Source organism: Musa acuminata, chromosome BXJ2-5 (assembly GCF_036884655.1).
Source record: "Musa acuminata AAA Group cultivar baxijiao chromosome BXJ2-5, Cavendish_Baxijiao_AAA, whole genome shotgun sequence".
NCBI lineage: Eukaryota > Viridiplantae > Streptophyta > Magnoliopsida > Zingiberales > Musaceae > Musa > Musa acuminata.
In genome coordinates, this window is record NC_088342.1 from 13,079,105 (window position 1) to 13,100,148 (window position 21,044).

General features: G+C 36.8%; 2 protein-coding genes, 1 non-coding gene and 1 pseudogene across 3 annotated transcripts; 2 read left to right on the top strand and 2 right to left on the bottom strand.

Annotated features, from left to right (window-relative positions):
- Positions 1 to 983: 983 nt before the first annotated feature.
- On the bottom strand, positions 984 to 1,813 carry LOC103974516 (uncharacterized). Its single transcript, XM_009389367.2, has 2 exons — positions 1,593 to 1,813; positions 984 to 1,415 (listed from the first exon to the last, which is right to left on the bottom strand). Exons 1-2 carry the CDS (start codon positions 1,783 to 1,785, stop codon positions 1,192 to 1,194), a joined length of 417 nt encoding a protein of 138 aa, XP_009387642.2. The 5' UTR covers positions 1,786 to 1,813; the 3' UTR covers positions 984 to 1,191.
- A 1,096-nt stretch (positions 1,814 to 2,909) lies between these two features.
- Positions 2,910 to 13,501, top strand: LOC135611531 (helicase-like transcription factor CHR28; annotated as a pseudogene).
- Positions 13,502 to 14,438: 937 nt separating this feature from the next.
- TRNAF-GAA (transfer RNA phenylalanine (anticodon GAA)) lies at positions 14,439 to 14,511 on the top strand. Its single transcript has one exon. It is a non-coding gene; the product is annotated as a tRNA-Phe (tRNA).
- A 999-nt stretch (positions 14,512 to 15,510) lies between these two features.
- On the bottom strand, positions 15,511 to 20,745 carry LOC135612532 (thioredoxin-like protein YLS8). The gene is made up of 2 exons (XM_065108938.1): positions 20,555 to 20,745; positions 15,511 to 16,040 (listed from the first exon to the last, which is right to left on the bottom strand). The coding sequence occupies exons 1-2, from the start codon at positions 20,672 to 20,674 to the stop codon at positions 15,732 to 15,734; spliced, it is 429 nt and encodes a 142-aa protein (XP_064965010.1). The 5' UTR covers positions 20,675 to 20,745; the 3' UTR covers positions 15,511 to 15,731.
- Positions 20,746 to 21,044: the final 299 nt, after the last annotated feature.

Sequence of the window (21,044 nt, forward strand, 5' to 3'; positions counted from 1 at the left end):
ATTAGCTGTCAGATCTACATTTCATGGTGCATCTGATTGCAGAAGAAGACTCGATTTTTGACTGGTCGAACAGGCAGAGGGCATCAAGAACACAGTAATCACCGACCTTCACCTTCATGAACAAAACACTCCTTCCTTGATGAAAATGAGATTAGACCTATGTAATGAATCTGCTGTGATGACTGATCCTTAATTACTTGGAATTCGGTGACATTGGGCCCAAAAATCTCTGAAACTATGGAATGGAAAATCGAGCATGGGAACAAGGACACTCAAGCAGGAGGGGTTGAGAGGGTCTTCAAACGATCTTTCTCTGCTGAAGGCCTTCCGAAGCTATCTGTCAACCACAACAAGCCCTATCTATCTCAGGGTTACTCTTTCTTTCTTTCCCATGAGAAGATTGCATTCCACAGTGACAGATCCCTCGAATTAGCCTTTCTCCTAAAGGAGGCTTGGTTAGGGTGTCTTACGAGGTAATCTCAAGGTTCAAAGTGTCCGACGATTTTGCGTTACTATATTTTGTATAGATTCTTGCAATGTCATAAACCACAAAACGATTTTTTTCCCTAGGGGTTTTGATACAATAGCAGCAATCCATCTTGGAATACTATGTTGAAGTGAGACAGATTCAATTTATGTCCATAAACAAATTGTTCTCAATTGAACCTCTATAACGAGATAGATAAAATGTGAGAGTCCTCCTATCATATCCATTGATATTCTATAAATTGTCATCAAAATAAATATAGTTTTAAAATTATAATATTTATTCGCGGGGATAGCTCAGTTGGGAGAGCGTCAGACTGAAGATCTGAAAGTCGTGTGTTCGATCCACGCTCATCGCACTGATAATATTTTTTAATTTTAGACTTTAAAAATTTATAACGATATTTTAAAATACAATTAGCTCAAGTAAATTTGAAAAATAAAACCTTTTTTAGCTAACTAGAAATAAGCTTTTAAACGTGTCAATATCCCTCACTCACTAACTTTTACCTTAACAGTTTCTTGGTCATAGGTATCAACATACTTTCTGTTCTCCTGTGATCACATGCATGAGATATGCTACCAGAGTGAGATTAAAGGGTCCGAGTCCGCACCAAAACTCCATCCATTCGCATGTGTGCATATATAATCAATCGTCGGGTAGCTGCTGCTGTGTGTGTGGCACCTTAACAAGATTTGCTTGAGCTAACAAAACAAGCTGTGCTTAAGCTGTTGAATCCTCCTGAGGCACGCCTCGGCGCGTCTCATGGCCATCTCCCCGCTGCTCTCACTCTTCATACAGCCCTCGCCACCGCCCCTTCGTCCTGATGCCGACAATGGCTTCTGCGCCTGCTTCTTCTGACGCTGCTCCGCCTGCTCATCGTCATCATTGTCACTCCGCCCAGTCTTCCTCTTCCGATTAGACGACACTGCAAAACAAAAATTAATAGACAAACCAATATATATATATATATATATATATATATATATATATATATATATATATATATATATATATATATATATATATATATATATATATATATATATATATATATATATATATATATATATATATATATATATCTGGGAGAAAGGGCAGAAACCTTGCGTGGGAGCAGGAGAAGTGGTAGGAGGAGGCCTTGAGCTATCCTCGTCAACAGCAACAACGTAGGAGTGGGGTTGGGAGATGAGGGACTTGAGCTCGAGCTTGAGATACTTGAATCGGGTGGGATGCAGGGATTCCAGATTTTCAAGCTCCTCCCTCGCCCTCTCCACCAACCATGACTCCGACGCCATGAGAGAAGACCAAAAGGCGGATCAAAGTGACGACGACCTTTCCGCGGGGCTTTGCTTCTGCTTTATGTATATGTATATATATAGCGAGAGAGCAAGTTAAATGTGGAGAGACAGAACCAATCGGTCTGGGTTCTTCCGGTTTCTCGACTAGTTTGATTTATTGATTGGGTTGGAGAAGAGAGTGAAAGCAAATGGAGGCTTCACCTGCTTGGAATGCGAGCTCCAGCTTCGACTTCTGCGCTGTGGCAGACACCAGGATTTCCCGGGAACATCCTCCTTTTCCCGCCAATTTTCTTTTTCTCACTTTTAACGGGAGAAATTGTAGAATAGAGAAGCTTAGATCCTTGGCAAACTTGTGTTCGTTCTTATGGTAATGGTGACGTTTAAAGTTTTTGGACGAAAAACAAGTTCACATTACACAGCCAAAGTCCTGTACAGATTACACATCACGAGGGATCTCATTAACCGTGGCAGATAAGGATCAGCTAACAAGATTCGAGCAAAGAGCAGACGACATGACGATTGGTATGAGCAGAAGAGGGCATCAGCAGAGAGAAGAGACAGCTCCAGGAATACTTTTTTTGAGTCAGATCCATAAGATAAGAGAACAAATTTTTGCGGATCCATCGTTCATTTACCGAATGAATCAACGAGAAACATCCAACACGCTAAAATATCAGCCAAAAATAAGTTCCACAGAAAGATGGCAGAAAAGCAGTAGTTTCATCTATCTGTATCCACGCAAAGTTTCGAAATATCCCATAACAACATAGGTGTTGTATATACGCCCCCGCCCTCCCCCCCCCCCAACCAAAGTAGTCTACACAAAACTCAGAATATTTCAATATACGTAGGAAATTATCAATGTTGCAAGGGCAAACATGAATCTTGATACTTTGTGCAAGTTAAATTAAAAATCTGACACATCTCAGTGAGCTTAAGAAGAAGAAAAAAAAAAGGAGTTTTAAGAATTAACAAAATCACATTGACTTTTTTTTGGATCTTTAAACAAGCATCCAAAGTTCCTTTAGTGTCACGCCTCAACCAGGGATTGGGTTAACTTGAGACTGAGGACCTTCAAACACAAGTCAACCCGAAAAATAGTCATTCGGTAGGATGTCGTGATGGACCATTTATGGCATCAGACTAGAGTTATCTTCAGAGTTCTCATCGAACAAGAAAAGGAGGCGGACAACCAGTGGACAGAACAAGGTGAAGAAAGGAGGGAAAAGATCAAAAGGTTCACATCTCGATGTTGACAGTGGCCTTCTTGCTAGAGTCAGGTGGTTTAGAGTTATATATTAGATGAATTTCAAACCATAAAGAATCACAGAACTCAAGTTTATGCTCAACACAAGTTTTAACCAAGATGATGCATTGACGCAAAAATATATCGTCAAAAAAACCTTTTCCTTTCCAGGAGCAAATTTGGCTTATTGGGATACTTCACAGAAGCAGTTAACCATAGAGCGTAAAAAAGTATATAGGCTTTTGTACCATCAAGAGTTGTTTACATAATTCTGTTGTACTCTAAATCAAGTTTCGTTTAATTTTTGGGAACGATATTACAATATTTTTGTGCTAATTGTTCTTTAAGTTGAACATGTGTGCACAATCAAGTCATCATTCTGTTTTCTGTTATTCTGTGAAGCATCTCTTTTGCCATTTTACAGTGGTAAAATTGCCTTAATAGTTGTGTTTTGTAGTTTTTCCTTTAATGTAAACCATGTTTTTCTTTCGTAGCCTTCTTTTTCCCTTTTTTTTTTTTTTTTTTATAAGCCTTTTAAATTTTCAATAAAATGAGTGTGGATGATATTTTACCTTTTCGTCGCCCTGAAAGAATAAAAATAGGTTATCTAAGTATATTATTTTGTGTTGGACCACTGTGTCTTTTCGATATTGACCTGCTGCCAACTGTTTCTGGCAGGCACACTTATTGACGGGGAGCAGATTCTTAAGTTACCTCCAAAATCAATTTGCCTGAAAAAGATAGATTTTTCTCAGGAGGAATGAGAATTTTATTTAAATCCGGAGGTGGATTCATGCCAACAGTTCAAGGTGTTTACCATATAGAAAGTTCGGCTATTGTCATGTTTACTCAATAGGAAAAAGTTATTTTCCGGACTATATACTGTTGAGGTTTCAGTAAAAGAGAATATGATTTGCTTTTGATGGTCGGGCTATAATATGCCAACTTTAAATTTGTAGACAAACAAGATAGCTTTCTGCTGCGTTTTATATATTTTGAGTGCATTTGCATTAAGTAATGAAAAAAAAATGGTGTGTTGGTTGGTCCTCTTTTCACGTGTGAGCTGAAAATAAAATGTTTCTGTTCTGCTAAGTTTAGTTTTGAACCTGACAGTGAGAAAAGTTAAAAGTGAATATATCCCAAAAAAACATCAGGTCACACACATAATTGACTTGTATCAGTAATGTACTATGAAAATAAATTTGTCCTAATTTAAATCACAAGGACATCGTTAAGTTCTATTAGTAAACATTTACAAATGCTAGGTAAACTGTACATGCACAAGTTGTGCATGCTTCCATTTTTTAACAAAATGTAAAATCCAGTTATTTGTTCCTGTTTCATTGTAATTTGATTTTGGTTCTTGGCTTATTGAATATTATTTCTCAAGCACCTGTATTTTTCCTACATAATTGTAACATGCTAAATAGCAGATACTGTCTTGTATCCTATAATTTTTAATGTTGTTTAGACTTTAGAGCGGGATAACAATCCTAAATCATACTAGACTGGTTTAAAATTTAATTATAACATATTTTGATTCTTCAACAACCATGAAAGGGGAATCTCCTTCTTGTTTCCTTGGTCATGCATCAAATGCCCTTTGGAATCCAAATCCAAGTAATTTTAAGTGTAGAATTTTTACATGGTTAAAAAAGTTTTGACAGGTCTTTGTAGTTAATTTGAATACATACACACACTGATGAAACTGGAAGCAAATGATTGTTTGACTGCTTTGGGCCTGTAGATTTGTTGAACTTTTAAGAAATTGACTTAGTTAGAGTCATTATAAAAGCCACAATTGAAGGATGCTGTTTTATAGGTCATATTTTATTTTCTTAAAATTGGAAAGTTTTTTTTGGTTGAAATCAAATAATTGGGCTTATAGTTTCTTCTTAAAAAATATATGTCGAGAAGTACTTAGCCTGGTCATATCTTCCTCCTTTTTGATCATATTTTCTCACCTTTCTAATAGATAAAACATCATTTGAAGCAAACAATTATGTTTTGCTTGGTGAAAAACTTTTTGTTGCTTTTGTTCATCCTAACAACCACCATGAAGTTCATATCTTCCTCCTTTTTGATCTAAAATATACCAATTCACCTTTCTAATAGATAAAACAACATTTCATACATAGATTGTAGCAAAAAACTATATTCCGCTTGGTGAAAATTTTTTTGTTGCCCTTTGGTATTAATTGTTCCTTACATTATAAGTATGTGCAACTTATTAAGTTGAGACTGTTGACAGGCATATGCTGCTGCTGGGACCTTGAAACAAAACTATGCGAGCATTTTGTTATTGCTTTTGCGACTTCAGCAGGCTTGTGATCATCCCCTTCTTGTCGAAGGATTTAACTCGGACCTGCAAAATATTCGTTTGATATGGCAAGGCAATTTCCTAGGGAGATAGATGATCAATCTACTTAATCAGTTGGAAGGTTCTTTAGCCATTTGTGCTGTGTGCAGTGTAAGTGATCTCGTGTTACAGGCTTCTTTTGCACTTTTCTTCTTAGTAATGAAAAATCATCTATTTTTACAAAGGATTTTAGAAAAAATTATTCTAGACAAAGAAATCAATAAAAAGTCATCAATTAGTTGACTTAGAAATTCTAAAAGTTGTATAAAAAATTAAAAAGTCTTTTGATCTTTATAGGGACTCTTTTTATATTAAGTGTACTCATTTATTATTTAGGTATCACACAAGTCATATTTTGGATTTCTAAATTGTATACTAATTCCCTAGGAGATTACTTTTGGGAATCATTATCTTTGTACCATAGCTCCTCAACTTATTAATGGATCAAATACTTTAGATTTGAATGAAAAGAATTGTATCTTCTCTCTTCTAGTCTCTCTCTCTCCTCTCTAATCTCTAATCCGACTCTTTTCTTTCTCTCCTCTATAATCTCTAATCTTATTCCTCTCTTTCTCTCCTCTTTAAACTCTTATCTTACACTTCTATTTCTTTCTCTTCCCCTCTCTTTCTCTCTACTTCCTTACTTTGTTTTATATCAATTTGATATTAGAGCCCATCAAGAAACTTGCCCTGTACCCCATTGGGTTCCAACTAAGTAGCAAAAGCTTCAACTAACACTAAAAGATCCTTGTATTTCCGATGTCAGCCCTTTGCATGTGGAGTTATACTTTGAAGTGATTGTCCCTATGCAATTGGTGGACCATATAGTTCTTAATGTCAAAAAGAAAAATCATATATTTCATTAGATCATGGTTTTCATTGCTTCTCCCCCCATTTTCTCCTTTTTTTTAATTTATTATCCTCTCTCTCCCCTTTAGCTATAACTTCAGTATCACTAAAATTTGAACCCTAAAAAATTATCCAAAAAAATAATAAAAATAAAAAGTGATGAAAAAAAGTAAGAACCATCTGAAACATTACAATTCCGCCTTATGCATTCATTACCAAAAGGTAATTTGTCGATAGCATCATGGTATGCAATTTCGAATGGTACCGGACGGTACGTACCGATTCGACGGCATACCGGTATGCGGACCACCCGCTACCGGACAAACCATGCTACAGTGCTACAGTAAGAGGAAATCGCTCGGTAAGCCCTGGTGTACCGTTCGGTACGTCGGTACTGTACCGAGCCAACCTCGAAACACCAGTACGGTACGGTATTACATACCTTGATGAATTTCTAAACCAATAGAGTGAGGTAGACGCCCTTAGGACCCAGCTAGCAGATCATAACACAATGTTGGACCAGTTATGTGACCAAATTACTCAAATCCTAAGAGCTCTCTAACATCTTGAAAAACAACCGATGAATGAGAAAGTTGATGAGTTGGTTAGGCAACATATTCATTCTCCACAATCCATATCTTAAACTCAAGGAAATTTACCTACTCCCCAAGCCCTAGTTTGAACAATTCCTAGATCCACCTATAGGGCACCTGTTCACAATCATGCTCCAACAATTCCTAATAACTAAGCTTTTGACCTTAACAATGAATTCCTAGATCCTACTAGAATTCCACAAACCCGAGTAATGGGCCAATGAGTTCGGTTTGTTGACAATCTAGCAAAAATGGCTAGAAGAGTCAAAATGGATGTGTTGGACAACATGGAAGACTACTTTGAGTGGTATGGAATGATTGATATTGAACATGTGATTTGCAAAAATGAAACTAGTAGGATCCGCTTAGAATTATTGGCAACATGTCCAATGTAGTCTCGACTCTCGAACACCATTGAGAGCTGCCCGTCACTCAATGGGAAGTCATGAAACAAAAACTTAAGAAAAATATTTACCAACCTACTTTCGAAGCCAACTAGTTGAACAATGGTTAAACCTTAAATAGTTTGAATTCTAGTGTGGCCGAGTATTTAGCCCAATTTGAGGAACTTTTATTTAGGTATAAAATAGAAGAGGACCAAATCATCACTGTTGAAAGATTTGTTGATGGGTTGATGTTTGACATCCAAGGGGAAGTCTCCCTTAGTTCTCCCGGCACTATGGAGGAAGCTTCCCGACAAGCCCTTGAGATTGAGAAGTACATCAAACTTTATCTAATTTGTCGAGCATCTTATTAGTCTCTCGACAATAGAACTATTTCCTAATCTGCTCCAGGTAATGGCTCTGTCAAGTCAAAAATCCCCACTATTAGCAACAATCCTAGTCCAACCATGAATCATCCAATTCATTCAACTACTGATTCTCAAAATAGTTCGTCTTTAATCCAATGTCAATGTTATAATAGAAGTCACATTTCCTTTTGTTGTCCTCAATATACGCTTACCTTAAAATAAGAATCAGATAATCAAATTGAGGAAGCAGACCAAGTAGTTGAACTCGAAGCCTATTCAAGTGATGAAAACGAACTAGAAATTGAAGATGCCCATAATAATGTTGTCCGCATTATTCTCTCTGCTGCTAGTAATTCTAATGAATAGAAGAGGATAAGTATACTCTATACTTTTATCCGAAGTAGGGAAAGAACTTGTAAATTGATTATAGATGGGGGTAGCACTATGAACATAGTTTCAAAATCTACTATCAAGAGACTAAACCTTAAGGTAGAGTCATATCCGACCCAATTAAAAGTAGCCTGGGTTGACTGAACCACTTTACCCATGATTGAAAGATGCCTTGTACCAATCAAAATGGGCGATTACCAGGATGAGATTTACCGTGACATCTTACCAATGGATGTTGCCCACATTCTTTTAGGTCAACCTTGGTTGTATAACGTTGATGTTACCAATCATGGAAGAGAAAACACTTGTCTTTCAATACAAAGGCAATTATCCCGTGACCAGCAAAACCATCAGAGAAGGATAAATTAGAAACTCCCAAGTCTCTTTCACAAGCCCCAACCACCAAGGGACTTCACTTACAAAGGGTGGCAGCTCACAGTCATGGAAGAGAAACACCTATGTCTTTCAATACAAAGGCAAAAACATCATCCTTCGATCGGCAAAACCATTAGAAAAGGATAAATGAGGAACTCTCAAGTCTCCTAAATCTTTTGAAATAGAAAGCCTAGACAACAAATCTTATGTGATCATCATTGCTAAAGAAATTCCTAGCCCTTGCACTATTCTTGACCTAACTCTTGAGGTTAAATCCTTAGTAGATAAATTTTCTAATATCATACTGTCAGAATTACCTAGCGAGCTACCACCCTTACAAAAAATCTAACATGTCATTGATCTTGCACCCCCTCCATTTGACTATTATGCCTCATAACCAGTCCACTCCTTTGCTCAACATATTCATGATTTGCATGCTGAGATTCAATGTAAATTTGCCCTAAATAATGAAAGTTATAAACTTGCTACTAATGCATATCGTAGAAGTGAAGAGTTTCAAGTAGGCTATTATGTCTTAGTTTGCGTTCACCCTGAGATATTCCCTAAAAACACATTCAAAAAGTTACATGCCTGAGCCATTGGTCCTTTCCCCATTATCCAAAAACTGGGATCTAATGTATATATGCTCAATTTACCTTCCGACTTAAATATTAATCCAGTTTTCAATGTGGAGGATTTAACTCTATATTATGGTACTTTTGAGACTCCACTGTCTACTTGTATTCCTACAGGTGACAATCCTCCAAAAGCATTGATTCTCTCACAACACAGGGATGATGTAGAGGTTATTCTTTATGATTACCTTGTCACGTCGGCTACTAGCATTGCTCAACACTTTCTTATCAAGTGGTGTGATCATCGAGCTTTTTATGCCATTTGGATTACTTAGGAGGAATTTCGTGACTTTGTACCGGACTTATTGGACCAAAACCTTGCATATCACTCTCCAGGGTTGAATTCTTTTCCACCGGGAGAGAATGATGGAGAATCATCTAGCTTTACGAAGGATTTCAGAAAAATTTATTCTAGACAAAGAAATCAAGTTACAAGGGCATGATAGTTCGAGCTTTGTCAAGTGACTGGCATAGCGTACCAATGTACTGCCAGAACAGGAAGGAACCATGAAACCAGCATAAAATCAAAAGAAATACCTTTCAATCATCTTCGGTCTGGTTTTATTCTTTGGCCTTTCCTTCTCTAGTGGTACTGCAGGTTGTGTCATGTTTGATTTTTTTATTCACTCTGAAACCATGTCAGGAGGTAATATATAAAGTGGGGCTAAACTAGTCAGTTATGTTTAACTTTTACATATTTGCTCATTCCAAAGGTATAAATTAGTTTGCTTTGATACAACCAGAGACTAGGAATTCCTTGGATTAGGCAGGTGTCAGAATTTGGTGTTTTGCATAATATAGGTGAAAGGGCATGAGGACTTCTTTGATGGCTTTCTGTGAGCAACTTAGGACATTTCTTGTTGTGGGATTGTTAAATTGATTTATATTGTGAAGTCTTTTGTGTGTTCATGATGCCTGAGATTGCAGAATTTACAATGAACAAAGATATATGACATTTGAGTTACAGAATATATCATGCATGGAATTGTGGAGCACTTGCGGATATATATATATATATATGCTTTATTACCTTTCGTATCATTAGCTCCTTCCAACTAGACTTGCATAAAGGTTTTTTATTGTGAGTTTGAATTGGTTGCTGTACAGTGTTTATATTATAATCTACAATATGTATGCTTGATTCGTTGCTTTGTCTTTTCTGACTTTCTGACGGATTCAGTTTATGTATGCTGCCTGTGTTTAGTGCATCAAATATCATGATATTAGTACCAAGTCAAATTTTTAATGACAATGAATTATGTTTCATAATCAATTTAACAAACACATCTATGCTGCTGGTAATTTGTGTCGTATTGTGTTTTCATGATTTCATATCCTGGTGGCAAGTATAAGCATCAAGGCTCCCATTAGGTCAACATATGCAGCCTTACCAAAAAAAGGAAAAGAAAAAAACTGCAGCCTTTTTTACATGTTTAATTGATTTTTTTTCTAGTTGTCCTGGAAATCTAATCACATGATGCTTATGTAGGACCCACAAGAGGATGCTGTTGTGGCAATGTGTGGGCATGTTTTCTGCTATCAGTGTATATCTGAGCGTTCAACTGATGATGAGAACTTGTGTCCTGCATCTGGATGTCGAGATGTACGTGGTACTGATTCCATTTTCTCCCCAAGTACATTAAAAAGTTGTATTTCTGACAATTTTGATGATGAAGCTTCGACTAGTTGTTCGTTTGATGATGGATCGATTGTCCATAGTTGTTACATCTCTTCCAAAATTAGATCGGCTCTAGTTCTGAAGCACATAATCTTATGATATGTGGTTCCAAGTCCGATGCCAATGCTCTGAATCATACTTCCACTCTGTTAAACTCAAATTCGGACATGCCAGCCAAGGCGATTGTTTTCTCCCAGTGGACCAGCATGCCAGACTTACTTGAGCTTTCATTGAATGAATGTCTTGTACAGTATACAAGGCTAGATGGGACAATGCCTCTCATGTTATGTTACGAGATAAGGCTGTGAAAGACTTCAACACTGACCCGGAGGTTCGATAATAAAATAAATTTGTAAAATTTTTCTGTACCTGTGGTTGCTTTTAGTTTGTGCTTTAATTTTTTTCAAGTTATTAATTGTCTTCTCTTTTTTCTTTTTTGAGAATAAACATTAGTATTGTTCTTCAGGTAACTGTTATGCTCATGTCACTTGAAGCAGGAATCTTGGCATGAATATGGTGGCTGCTTGTCATGTGATTCTTTCTTGATCTTTGGTGGAATCCAACTACTGAAGATCAAGCAGTTGACCGAGCACATATAATTGGGCAGAGTCGTTCTGTGACTGTTTTCTGAATAACTATTAAAGATACAGTCGAATATTAGCTCTTCAGGTAACTTTTTATGTGACATTGCTCTTTTTGTAACATCTTATGGTTGGATCACTATGGTATTCTTGTGGGATCCTTAATCATAGGTTTTGAACTCTGGAAAACAGTTACAGACTTCATTATCTGGTTGTTGTTACCTGCTTTAGTCATAGACTTAATTATGGCCAGACCTATTCAATCTAAAATTTCATATAGTTGAAAATGGTTAAAATAGTACTATTGGCTAATATCATAAATTATGATATTCTGAAATTTTTTTCCATATATGTAAATAGCCCTTCCCTGCAGGGTTCTTGCCTTTCCAATTGGCAATTCATGTTCCTTTACAAAGTTCAAAGGTCCAGTTGCCTCTATGACTAGGTGTAATCATGATGAAGCAATCGCTGACCTTGCATTTAGAAGTGATATATGATGACAATCAAATGAAGAAAACATAGTTTTTAGGTTTTGTCCACTCTTTATTTGTGGAGAATACCGATATCCTTTCACCATTCCATTTCACTAAGGCAAGCATAGGCTAACTTGGAGACATGCCAACTGACATCAAACATGGTATCCTTTGATAGTAGTTTGTATCTAAAGAAGATAATCAAGCAATGGTTAATAATCATGTGGTAATGTACCATACCCCATATTTGGCTAGGAAGTATTTTTCAGTATTTTCTCATCTTAATCATGTTTTGTTCTTTCAACATCATCACTATAGCCATATTATTGCTAGTCATATTAGCCATTCATGCATCACTTGTAATGTTAATTGCACCATCTGCATTGGAAATGTTTTATCACAGGAGAAGAGGAAGATGGTTTCAACTGCTTTTGGAGAAAGATCAAACTAGTTCTCATGCAACTCTTCTTACAGTGGAAGATCTTTGATGGTTATTTAGCTGCTTTGATGACTTGAGTTTTGGCATGAACCACAATAGTAGATTCATATCATTTTGGATATGGATGAAACAGGACTACTGTTGGCTAATTTTTTTGAGATGTGCTTCAGCCCATCAGGATCCTTTTCTTTCCTTTTTTCGTTTCCTTCTTTATTATTATGATTATTATTATTATTATTATTATTATTATTATTATTATTATTATTATTATTATTATTTTGAATCATAGGATTTTGCTAAATTGTATAGTTGTAACAGTAGAATTGGAGCTTAAGGGACTATATGTATGTATGTATGTATGTATGTATTGTTACCTACCTTTATGAATGGGACATTGAGCATATCAAACAAATTGTTATGTATGTATGTATGTATGTATTGCTACCTACCTTTATATTGGGTCTGATATGGTAAATTGGAATCTGGGTTGACTAACAAACAAATCGGAGAGAGAAGAAATTGTCAGTTATCAATGTGAGATCATAATCCATATCGAAGCATAAATCTACTCTCATTTACGATCGTTCGTATATATTGTCTTCGACTCATCACCTTATCCGCGAGCACGAGTGTTCTAAAAGCTTCTCAGTGGTAACGTCTTCTGCCAAGCGAGCGTAATCGAATCGCGGCAACTTTTGCATGGACACGAGAAGGCTGTGAATCAAATAAACTTTTCCTTGTCGGCGGGTGTTCTACGTCAAATACTTGCATCCAAAAATGAGATGGAAGAAGTAACGAGGGATCACTGTTGAGAGTCAACACTCAACTGAGAATCAAACATCGATTACTTGTAAATACGTTGTGATGGATCAACCACCTGTTCTTACTTGATCGAAGCTTTCATGTCTCTGTCCATCGCGATTCAACGTAAGCGTACGATGAGATTCTGATTCCATGCCGTATGCCACTGCTTGCACAGATCAGCATCCATGGAGTCAGATGTGATGAGTTTCTTGGTGAGTGAATCCACCATGGAAGGGTCGGGAGTCGATGCTGAGTAATCCAACATCGAGATGAAACATGGAGCCTCTATGAGCAGGAAAGACGGAAGAGCACTGATGGTGGGTCTCAAGTAAATTTCATATAGGGATTGATGTTGGACGTGGATTCAAGCACAAGAGTGACCTTATAAAATGGACAGGGAAGAAATCAGAGAAACTCTCATCAAGAAGGTTGAAGCCCAAACAGGCAGGAATAGTAAGAGAAGCATCATACCAAAATGGAGAGCCTGCGAACCAGAGCGAATATGGAAAGAGGAAAAGTGTAATGAATCAGTTGCTTTAAGCCCCCTTCAAGGAGAGCATGGGATTCTACTACAGACACCTCTCAACCATAAGGCCACATTTCCAGCATCCTTGATGAGAAAACATAAATAAACCTGAACCTGCAGGGGCACAAGGGGAAATAAATGGGATCAAATTCAAGACTAGTAGTAGTGTTGCTTATCTAGCCAACTTTTGTAGCTTCAACCAAGCCCTCAGATGTTGGCTTGCATTTGGAACATCTCTCCTGATATTTGGCATATTGTGATTGTTTCATAAGAAACTAAAAGGAGATGGTAATAGTGCTAATAGTAAAGTACTAGAGGAGTTATCGAGGAATCTGCCTTCCTTAGTCCAATCGCCTGAAGTTGAAATCGAAATTTAAGCATATGTTGAAGTGAACTTAAAAAAGATTGGACAAAATAATAATAATAATAATAATAATAATAATAATAATAATAATAATAATAATAATAATAATAATAATAATAATAATAATAATAATAATAATAATAATAATCGAAAGCGAGTCTTAAAAAAGGATGACAAACATTTTATTAACAATGGATAATGTTTGAAACATACAAAAAAAAAAAAAAAATTTTTGATCTTAGGGAGCTACTTAAGATGCAAATCACCTTCCAACTTAAATCAGGGTGAACAGATCCATCAAACTAACTTCTCGTGAAGGAGACTTAGTTATGTTGCCTTACAAAGTAATTCCAAGTATTTTATATCACTGTATGCTATATAGATTCATGCAACGTACGTAATAAACTACTACTAAATGCTTTTGTGAGAATTCTAGCAAACCGAAGCAGAAGTATATACAGATAGCTGTGAGAGATCCTTTAAGCACTTGCAGTAGCAGGCAATCTCAGCATCAAAGCAAAAAGATTAGAAGTAAGACGACGTATTATTATTCTTTATATATACTAATATAACAACATTAAACAACAGCGGGGATAGCTCAGTTGGGAGAGCGTCAGACTGAAGATCTGAAGGTCGCGTGTTCGATCCACGCTCACCGCAAGATTTTAGGAAAAAATATCGTTTATTTTTAATTTTAATTTTATTTTTATCGATCGGAAATATAATTATTATTAAAAATACTAATTTTTATTTTTATTAAACAACAGTGAAGATAGCTCAGTTGGGAGAGTGTTAAGATAAAGATATGAAGATTGGTTATTCGACCTACGCTTATTGTAATATTATTTTTATTTTTAACTTTTTTTAAAATCACAAAATATCTCAACTATTTTTTAAAACGAAATTTACTTCCGTTTCCATTTGCATGTGTGCACGTAAACGTCGAGTAGCTGCTGCTGTGGCACCTTAATAAGCTGTGCTTCAGCTAACATAACAAGCTGTATTGAATCCTCCTGAGACACGCCTCGGCGGCACATCTCGTGGCCATCTCAACGCTGCTCTCTCTCTCTCTCTCCTTACCGCCATCAACGCCCCTTCGTCCTGATGACGACCAAGTAATACGAGGACCGAAGTCATCCTCATCGGGTTGGGAGATGAGGGACTCGACCTGGAGCTTGAGATACATGAATCGGGTGGGATGTATGGATTCCAGTTTTCCGGCTCCTCCCTCGCCGTCTCCACCAACCATGATTCCGACACCTTCTCCACCGACCATGATTCCGACACCTCCACCAACCATGATCAAAAGACGGTATGGATTACCCTTTTTTTGTTTGACTCACTTTAATGGGAGATCTTGTAGAATAGAGAAGCTTAGAACCTTGGGAAGCTTCTTTTCTTATGGTAATGGTGATGTTTAAAGATTTTGGACGAAAAATAAGTTCACATTACACGACCAAAAGTCCTGTACAGGCTACAAATCACAAGGGATTCATAGATACTCGTCTGTATACCTGAAGACATCTTCCTATCAAGTGCTATCCAATCATAATCACAGCAGAGAAGGATCAGCTAATAAGAGTTAATAAGCAAAGAGCACACGAGATGATAACTGGGGTGAGCAGAAGAGGGCATCAGCAGGAAGAAGAGACAGCTTCAAGAATATGAAGTCAGATCCACAAGGGAACTAATTTTCGTGGATCCGTCATTCATTTACCGATTGAATCAACAAGAGACAGTTCTTTTAGAAGCAGGATCAAGCCAAGTTGTTGGTGCTAGACACCCGTATCGATCACACAAGCATTACCCCATGCCATCTTTAGGTACATGTAACGGTTCAAGCTGCTATTGAGATGAGTCAATGACACAAGCTCATTTCACTAGTAGCGATACTTGGTGGAGTAGTCCTTTGGAGCAATCACCAGACCACGACCTTTCCTTGCCCCCCTATAGATGGTTTCCACGATATCGATAAACTCCTGCTTATCCTTGAGGGCCCAATTGATCTTATTATTGTTTCCCGTCCCAAGATCAATCATGATATGCTTGTTCCTGAAGAAAAACATCACGGTTGATGGATCATACAGCTCATACATGGTATTGAAGTCTGGCACCTCAGTGATGTCAACCAGGTATATCACAGCAAAATTCTTGATGGTCTCCGCAACAGATGCCAACACCTCATCCATCTGCAGCCGACATATCAGCCAAAATAAATTCCACAGAAACATGGCAAAAAAGCAGCAGTTTCATACCTGTATCTACCACAAAGTTTGAAAAATAGTGTATCCCATAACAACATAGGTGTTGTATATACCTCCAAAAGCATTATGAATTATGCACAAAATTCATTTAATTAATATAACGTCTCATAATATTTTGATATATGTAGGAAATTATCAATATCGCAAGGGCAAACATGAATCTTGATACTTTGTGTAAGCCTTTTAGGTCCAAGTCAAATTAAAAATCTGACACAAACCTCTTACTAAACTCAGTGAGCTTTGAAAAAAAAAAAAAGGAAAAAGGAATTGTTTTAAGAATTAACAAAAACACATTGACGTTCTGGATCTTTAAACGAGCATGCAAAGTTCTATAAGTGTCATGCCCTGGAACTAGGGACCAGACTGATCCGACCGAATGTCCATGGATTAGGCTAACATGAGGGTGATAAGGTCAGACTCAAGGTAGCTCCCCCAATGGCAAGGATGAGCAGCCACCGTGTCTAAACTTGGGATTTCCTTATCTCAATGAGGATGAGCCACCGCCACCGACGATGATAGCTCCACATGTTCAAGGTGAAAAAAGTGGGGTCCGTTGCAAGAATCCTCTCAAGTAGAGAAACCCTTTTCCAATATTGCGCCTAATAAATCTTACATTATCTATGACTTAGGGTAATATTGACTTTTTCAATTTCATCATTTATTAAACCTTTTGTCATACTAAATATTAAAAATTATTGATCTAACTCTAAAATTTCTAACCAAGTATCAGATTTAAATGAAAGACATTAAAACATGAATGATTCTAGCCTTTCACATGAAGGTTTTGGCGGTCAAAATCCAAAGATTAAGAGCTTTAGTGGAAAAAGATTATAAAAAGTTACAAAAAGATTATAAATCATAACAATTCAAACAGCTAGAAAATAAAGTACAAAAAATTTTAAACAGATCGAAAAAAAATGGAAAAAGCTAAAGGAAAAAGTTATATGACACTTGCAAGATGTGTCATTTTCGAAAAGTATCATGCAGCACTCATTGATTTTAGATAAGAAATGTACAAAACATAAAAATGAGCAAGCATATTAAAAGTTGAATAAATTTAACATATGTTGTTATCAATATCATAACTCATGGATATATCTAATGAAAACCCATGTACGACATTTAGTTTCTATTTCCCTATGTATACTAGAATTACATGCAAACAGAGGCTATTTAACATTGTACATGCATGGAAACTCTAAAATCTGGTAAAAATACAAAGCATTTTGTTTCTTTCCTTAAAATTGGGATCTCATCACTTAAAAATAAAACTAACTAGATTAATCCAACTCAATTTGCTTATGAAGTTAAAACCATTATATTTTGATCAATTTTGTGAAACCTTTAATTCTCACCTACATGTGGATTTTGTTCCTAGATTATAAGTTGGTCATGTACTTGGTAAGCTTGGGGATTCCACTTTCTTGATTTCTGTTAGTTATATCGACTTATATACATTAAAGTAACCAACAGAAAGTCAAGTTAATCCAGTTAATCCTTAATTTTGGTTGGCAACTCATCTAATCACATGAAGCCATTCAGCTTAATAAAACAGGTGACCGAGGATTGATCCAATAGGCAGATTCTTTCAACATGAGTTATTCATTAAATCACTTTGATTAAGTAAAAGAAAACAACCTAACCATATGGTCTTTAGAGATTCAATCCCTGATTGATTTCGTATACCATATTAATCTTAAACTCCGTCCAGCCCCGAGTTTCAAGTAGTACGGCAGGACTGATTGATCCCTGCAACCTTTACAAATACTATGACCAAATTGTGGCTGACCTACTTGTGGGTTGCTTCATATATAGGTCAGCTGGAGGTTAACTTCCCAGGAGTTTATATGATGAGAAAATTAAATTGCAACACTTTTAGATTGCATAAAAACTAACTATTTTCAAAATCTAGCTTAGAGGGTGGTGTTGGTTCTATTTTAACACTGATGGATGGATCTGGGCACCAAGGGCAAGAGGCTGGTGTTGGTTGTATTTTAAGAACTTATATGGGGGACTGCTGTTTTTGCAGGTTGCAAAGGTATCTAGGACAGATCCAACCTACACATTGAAGCTATGGCTATACAAGATGGATTATTTGAGGCTTGGAATACGAGCACATAAAAGATTCACACTGAGAGTGATGTTGCTGCTTTGATACATCTAATGAAGAAACCCCACCTTGGGCCATCGCTAGCATTATTTCAGATGTATTTTATTTGTTGGAGTTGTTTGTGGACCAGAGGGTATTGCACATTTATCAGGAACAAAATTCGGCTATGAACTGGTTAGCTAATTTCAGGTGAATCAATTGTTGTAGGAATTTGTGGTGTAATATCTTTACTCATAAATTGGAGGCTTCGGTCTCCTCTGATAGAAGAGGATATGACTATATGAGGTTTCTTGAGTAATAAAATCTAGCTTTTCCTTTTGAAAAGAAAAAAAATTTAACTTGGCATTAACTAGCTCCATCAGATTATACGTCATATTCCAATCTTAACTCTGGCCATGGATAAGTAAAATGACAAGTTGGACTAATGGGATCCATGAACCATCAATTGTCACCACGGCTCTAATGCAGACAACTGTTATCATGATGCCGTCATTTAATTAGTAGGAAGAAATTGCCTAGAGCAACAGGTCTAACTGGCTTAATGCTTGCGCTAAGTGCCTAGAATAGTTGCATCTACCAACCCACTTTTGTTGCGTAATCAACACATAATGTCCTACTGAAACTGTAGAAAATCCAATATCAGAAGAACAAAATAAATAAGGATTAAAGTCATAATTCAATTACTAAAATGAACCCCTTGATTGAGAAATTTACCATTGAAGGTTCACAATTATGATAATAGATTCTTTTCTGGATAAGATTGTATATATTTCTGTAATTCTTCAAGTATTTCATATCAGATCTACAGAAACCTAAATGTCTTTTCCATTTTATCCCTCATCAAAATTCACAGATTGTATTAGTGAATTGGTGCATCTCATCCTCAGGCCTAGATGGCTAATAAAGAAGCATATAGATTGAAATTTGGGTCATGTTATGATTTGAGTAGGGTTAAAAAGAGAATTAATCAGTTAGTATTTCAAATATGACTGATACTAAAGTTGGAAACAAAAACAATCAGACTATTTCTAAAATGACTTCAGCGGTCCTATTTGTTTTCCAGGTCAATGAATCTTAGGACTCAAGTTAAGAAACTCAGTTCAGCAGTTCACCTGTCACTTTTCGATAAGAGAATGATAATGATACTTATTATACCAAGTTAAGATCAAGTAAATCCATAACATAATAGTTGTTAGGTTTTCAAAGTCTTACTGTCTAAGAGTTCTAACTGGAGCTATCTGACTGCAGATGGAAGAGATCTGTAAGGGACTTTGACAATGGCAAAAGGTTTTGGTACTCGATTGTTCTGTTTAATCTCTTTCCTACTCTCTGTCATATCTCTTGATCTGTTTTCTATGGATATTATTTGAACTTAGGATATATATTTGCAGCTATTATCCCTATAATTCCAATTCAGACTAAAAATTAATGGATTTGATCTGGACCTTTGCTGTCTGTTTCACTAAGACACCAATACACACCAACAAGCTAACAGAGATCAAAGAGATGGCTGACTTATTAATCTGAGTGCACCAAGTCAAATAACATCCTTCCCATTTGCAGTTCATGAAATTCCTACTTTTGAATAAGAGGAATTGTGGGCATGAATTTGCTCTTTGGAATTGACGGAATCAATAATATCTTACATGTCTTTCAGCTGGATTAGCAAGAACTCCTTGTAATATATAAATCTGAAGAGAATTTGACAGTGCAAGTCCAATAGCTTACTCGCGTTGATGCCAGAAGGCAGCACGAGGATATATTCTCAAATATCGTGAAATCCAAGAGGGTAATCATAAAAAAAATCCTATATGGGAACATCATATCACTTCTTCTGTCTGTCCACGTACTTTCCTTCACAGGTTCAATTTCTACTTGTTTTGACTTATGGACAAGTAATCAGAGATCATAATACATAAGTGGTTGTAAACTGATCTTATCTAGCAAAAGCATACTAAAGAACTTTCTGCGAGATATAATCTCACACATAAACATAAAACTCCAGCTCATGTGAGTAATTCCAACACAAAATTTGGATTCTAATCGGTTGGAGTTTGATAAATTGAAGAGAGCGTGCGCATATCGACTTCTAATCAATTTGAATTTAATACTCAGATAATCAAAATCAATGACGGCCGAGTTAATGCTAATTAGGGTAAGTCTTAGTCCATCAAAAAGATATTACCTTTATGTGGATTCAGCAAAAATACTAGACAAAACAAAGAATCTAGCCTGCAAAACCCTAAATCGATAGCGAAATCCAATCAAGAACAAAGTAAGATATGAAAAGAAGCCAGATCGGGAGAATAAAAAAGCAGAGGCGAGTCACCTGCATGCACGTCTCGTCCCAGTCGTGGCCGAAGCGGATGACGACGAGGCGCTCTTCCTCAGCCAGGATCGCCTGATCCACGGCCCACCCAGAATGGAGGTGCGGCAGGAGGTACGACATACTTGCGTCTCCCGCGACCACCACCGCCCGCGCCTCTTCCTTTCCCTCTTCTCTCTCTCTCTCTCTCTCTCTCTCTTCGGTGTACCAGTGCGAGAATATATTCCGCGAGATGACTGATTCAAGTCCCCTACCTCACGCGTTCCCCTCGTGCCTACCTATCCTGTCACTGGAGGAAAAAGATGATCCCACATGGGGGACCCAGCGGTAACCACCAAAATCCTCGAATCACGGCAAGCCCAAAGACGCTGCTTTCTCGAGTGGACAATGCACCCCAAAAGTGTACGATATTTAAAAGACCAATATGAAGCTTGAGCTGAGAAATAAAACAATCGAAAGCAGGATTTTAATTCAATCAAAAACTCTTCATTTC

Excerpts from the sequence above, each read along its gene's own strand:
- LOC103974516 (XM_009389367.2), bottom strand. The coding sequence starts at position 1,785 with ATGGCGTCGGAGTCATGGTTGGTGGAGAGGGCGAGGGAGGAGCTTGAA. Across the intron at positions 1,416-1,592 it reads TTCTCCTGCTCCCACGCAAG|TGTCGTCTAATCGGAAGAGG; the intron begins GTTTCTGCCCTT and ends TTTGTTTTGCAG.
- LOC135612532 (XM_065108938.1), bottom strand. The coding sequence starts at position 20,674 with ATGTCGTACCTCCTGCCGCACCTCCATTCTGGGTGGGCCGTGGATCAG. Across the intron at positions 16,041-20,554 it reads GGGACGAGACGTGCATGCAG|ATGGATGAGGTGTTGGCATC; the intron begins GTGACTCGCCTC and ends TGTCGGCTGCAG.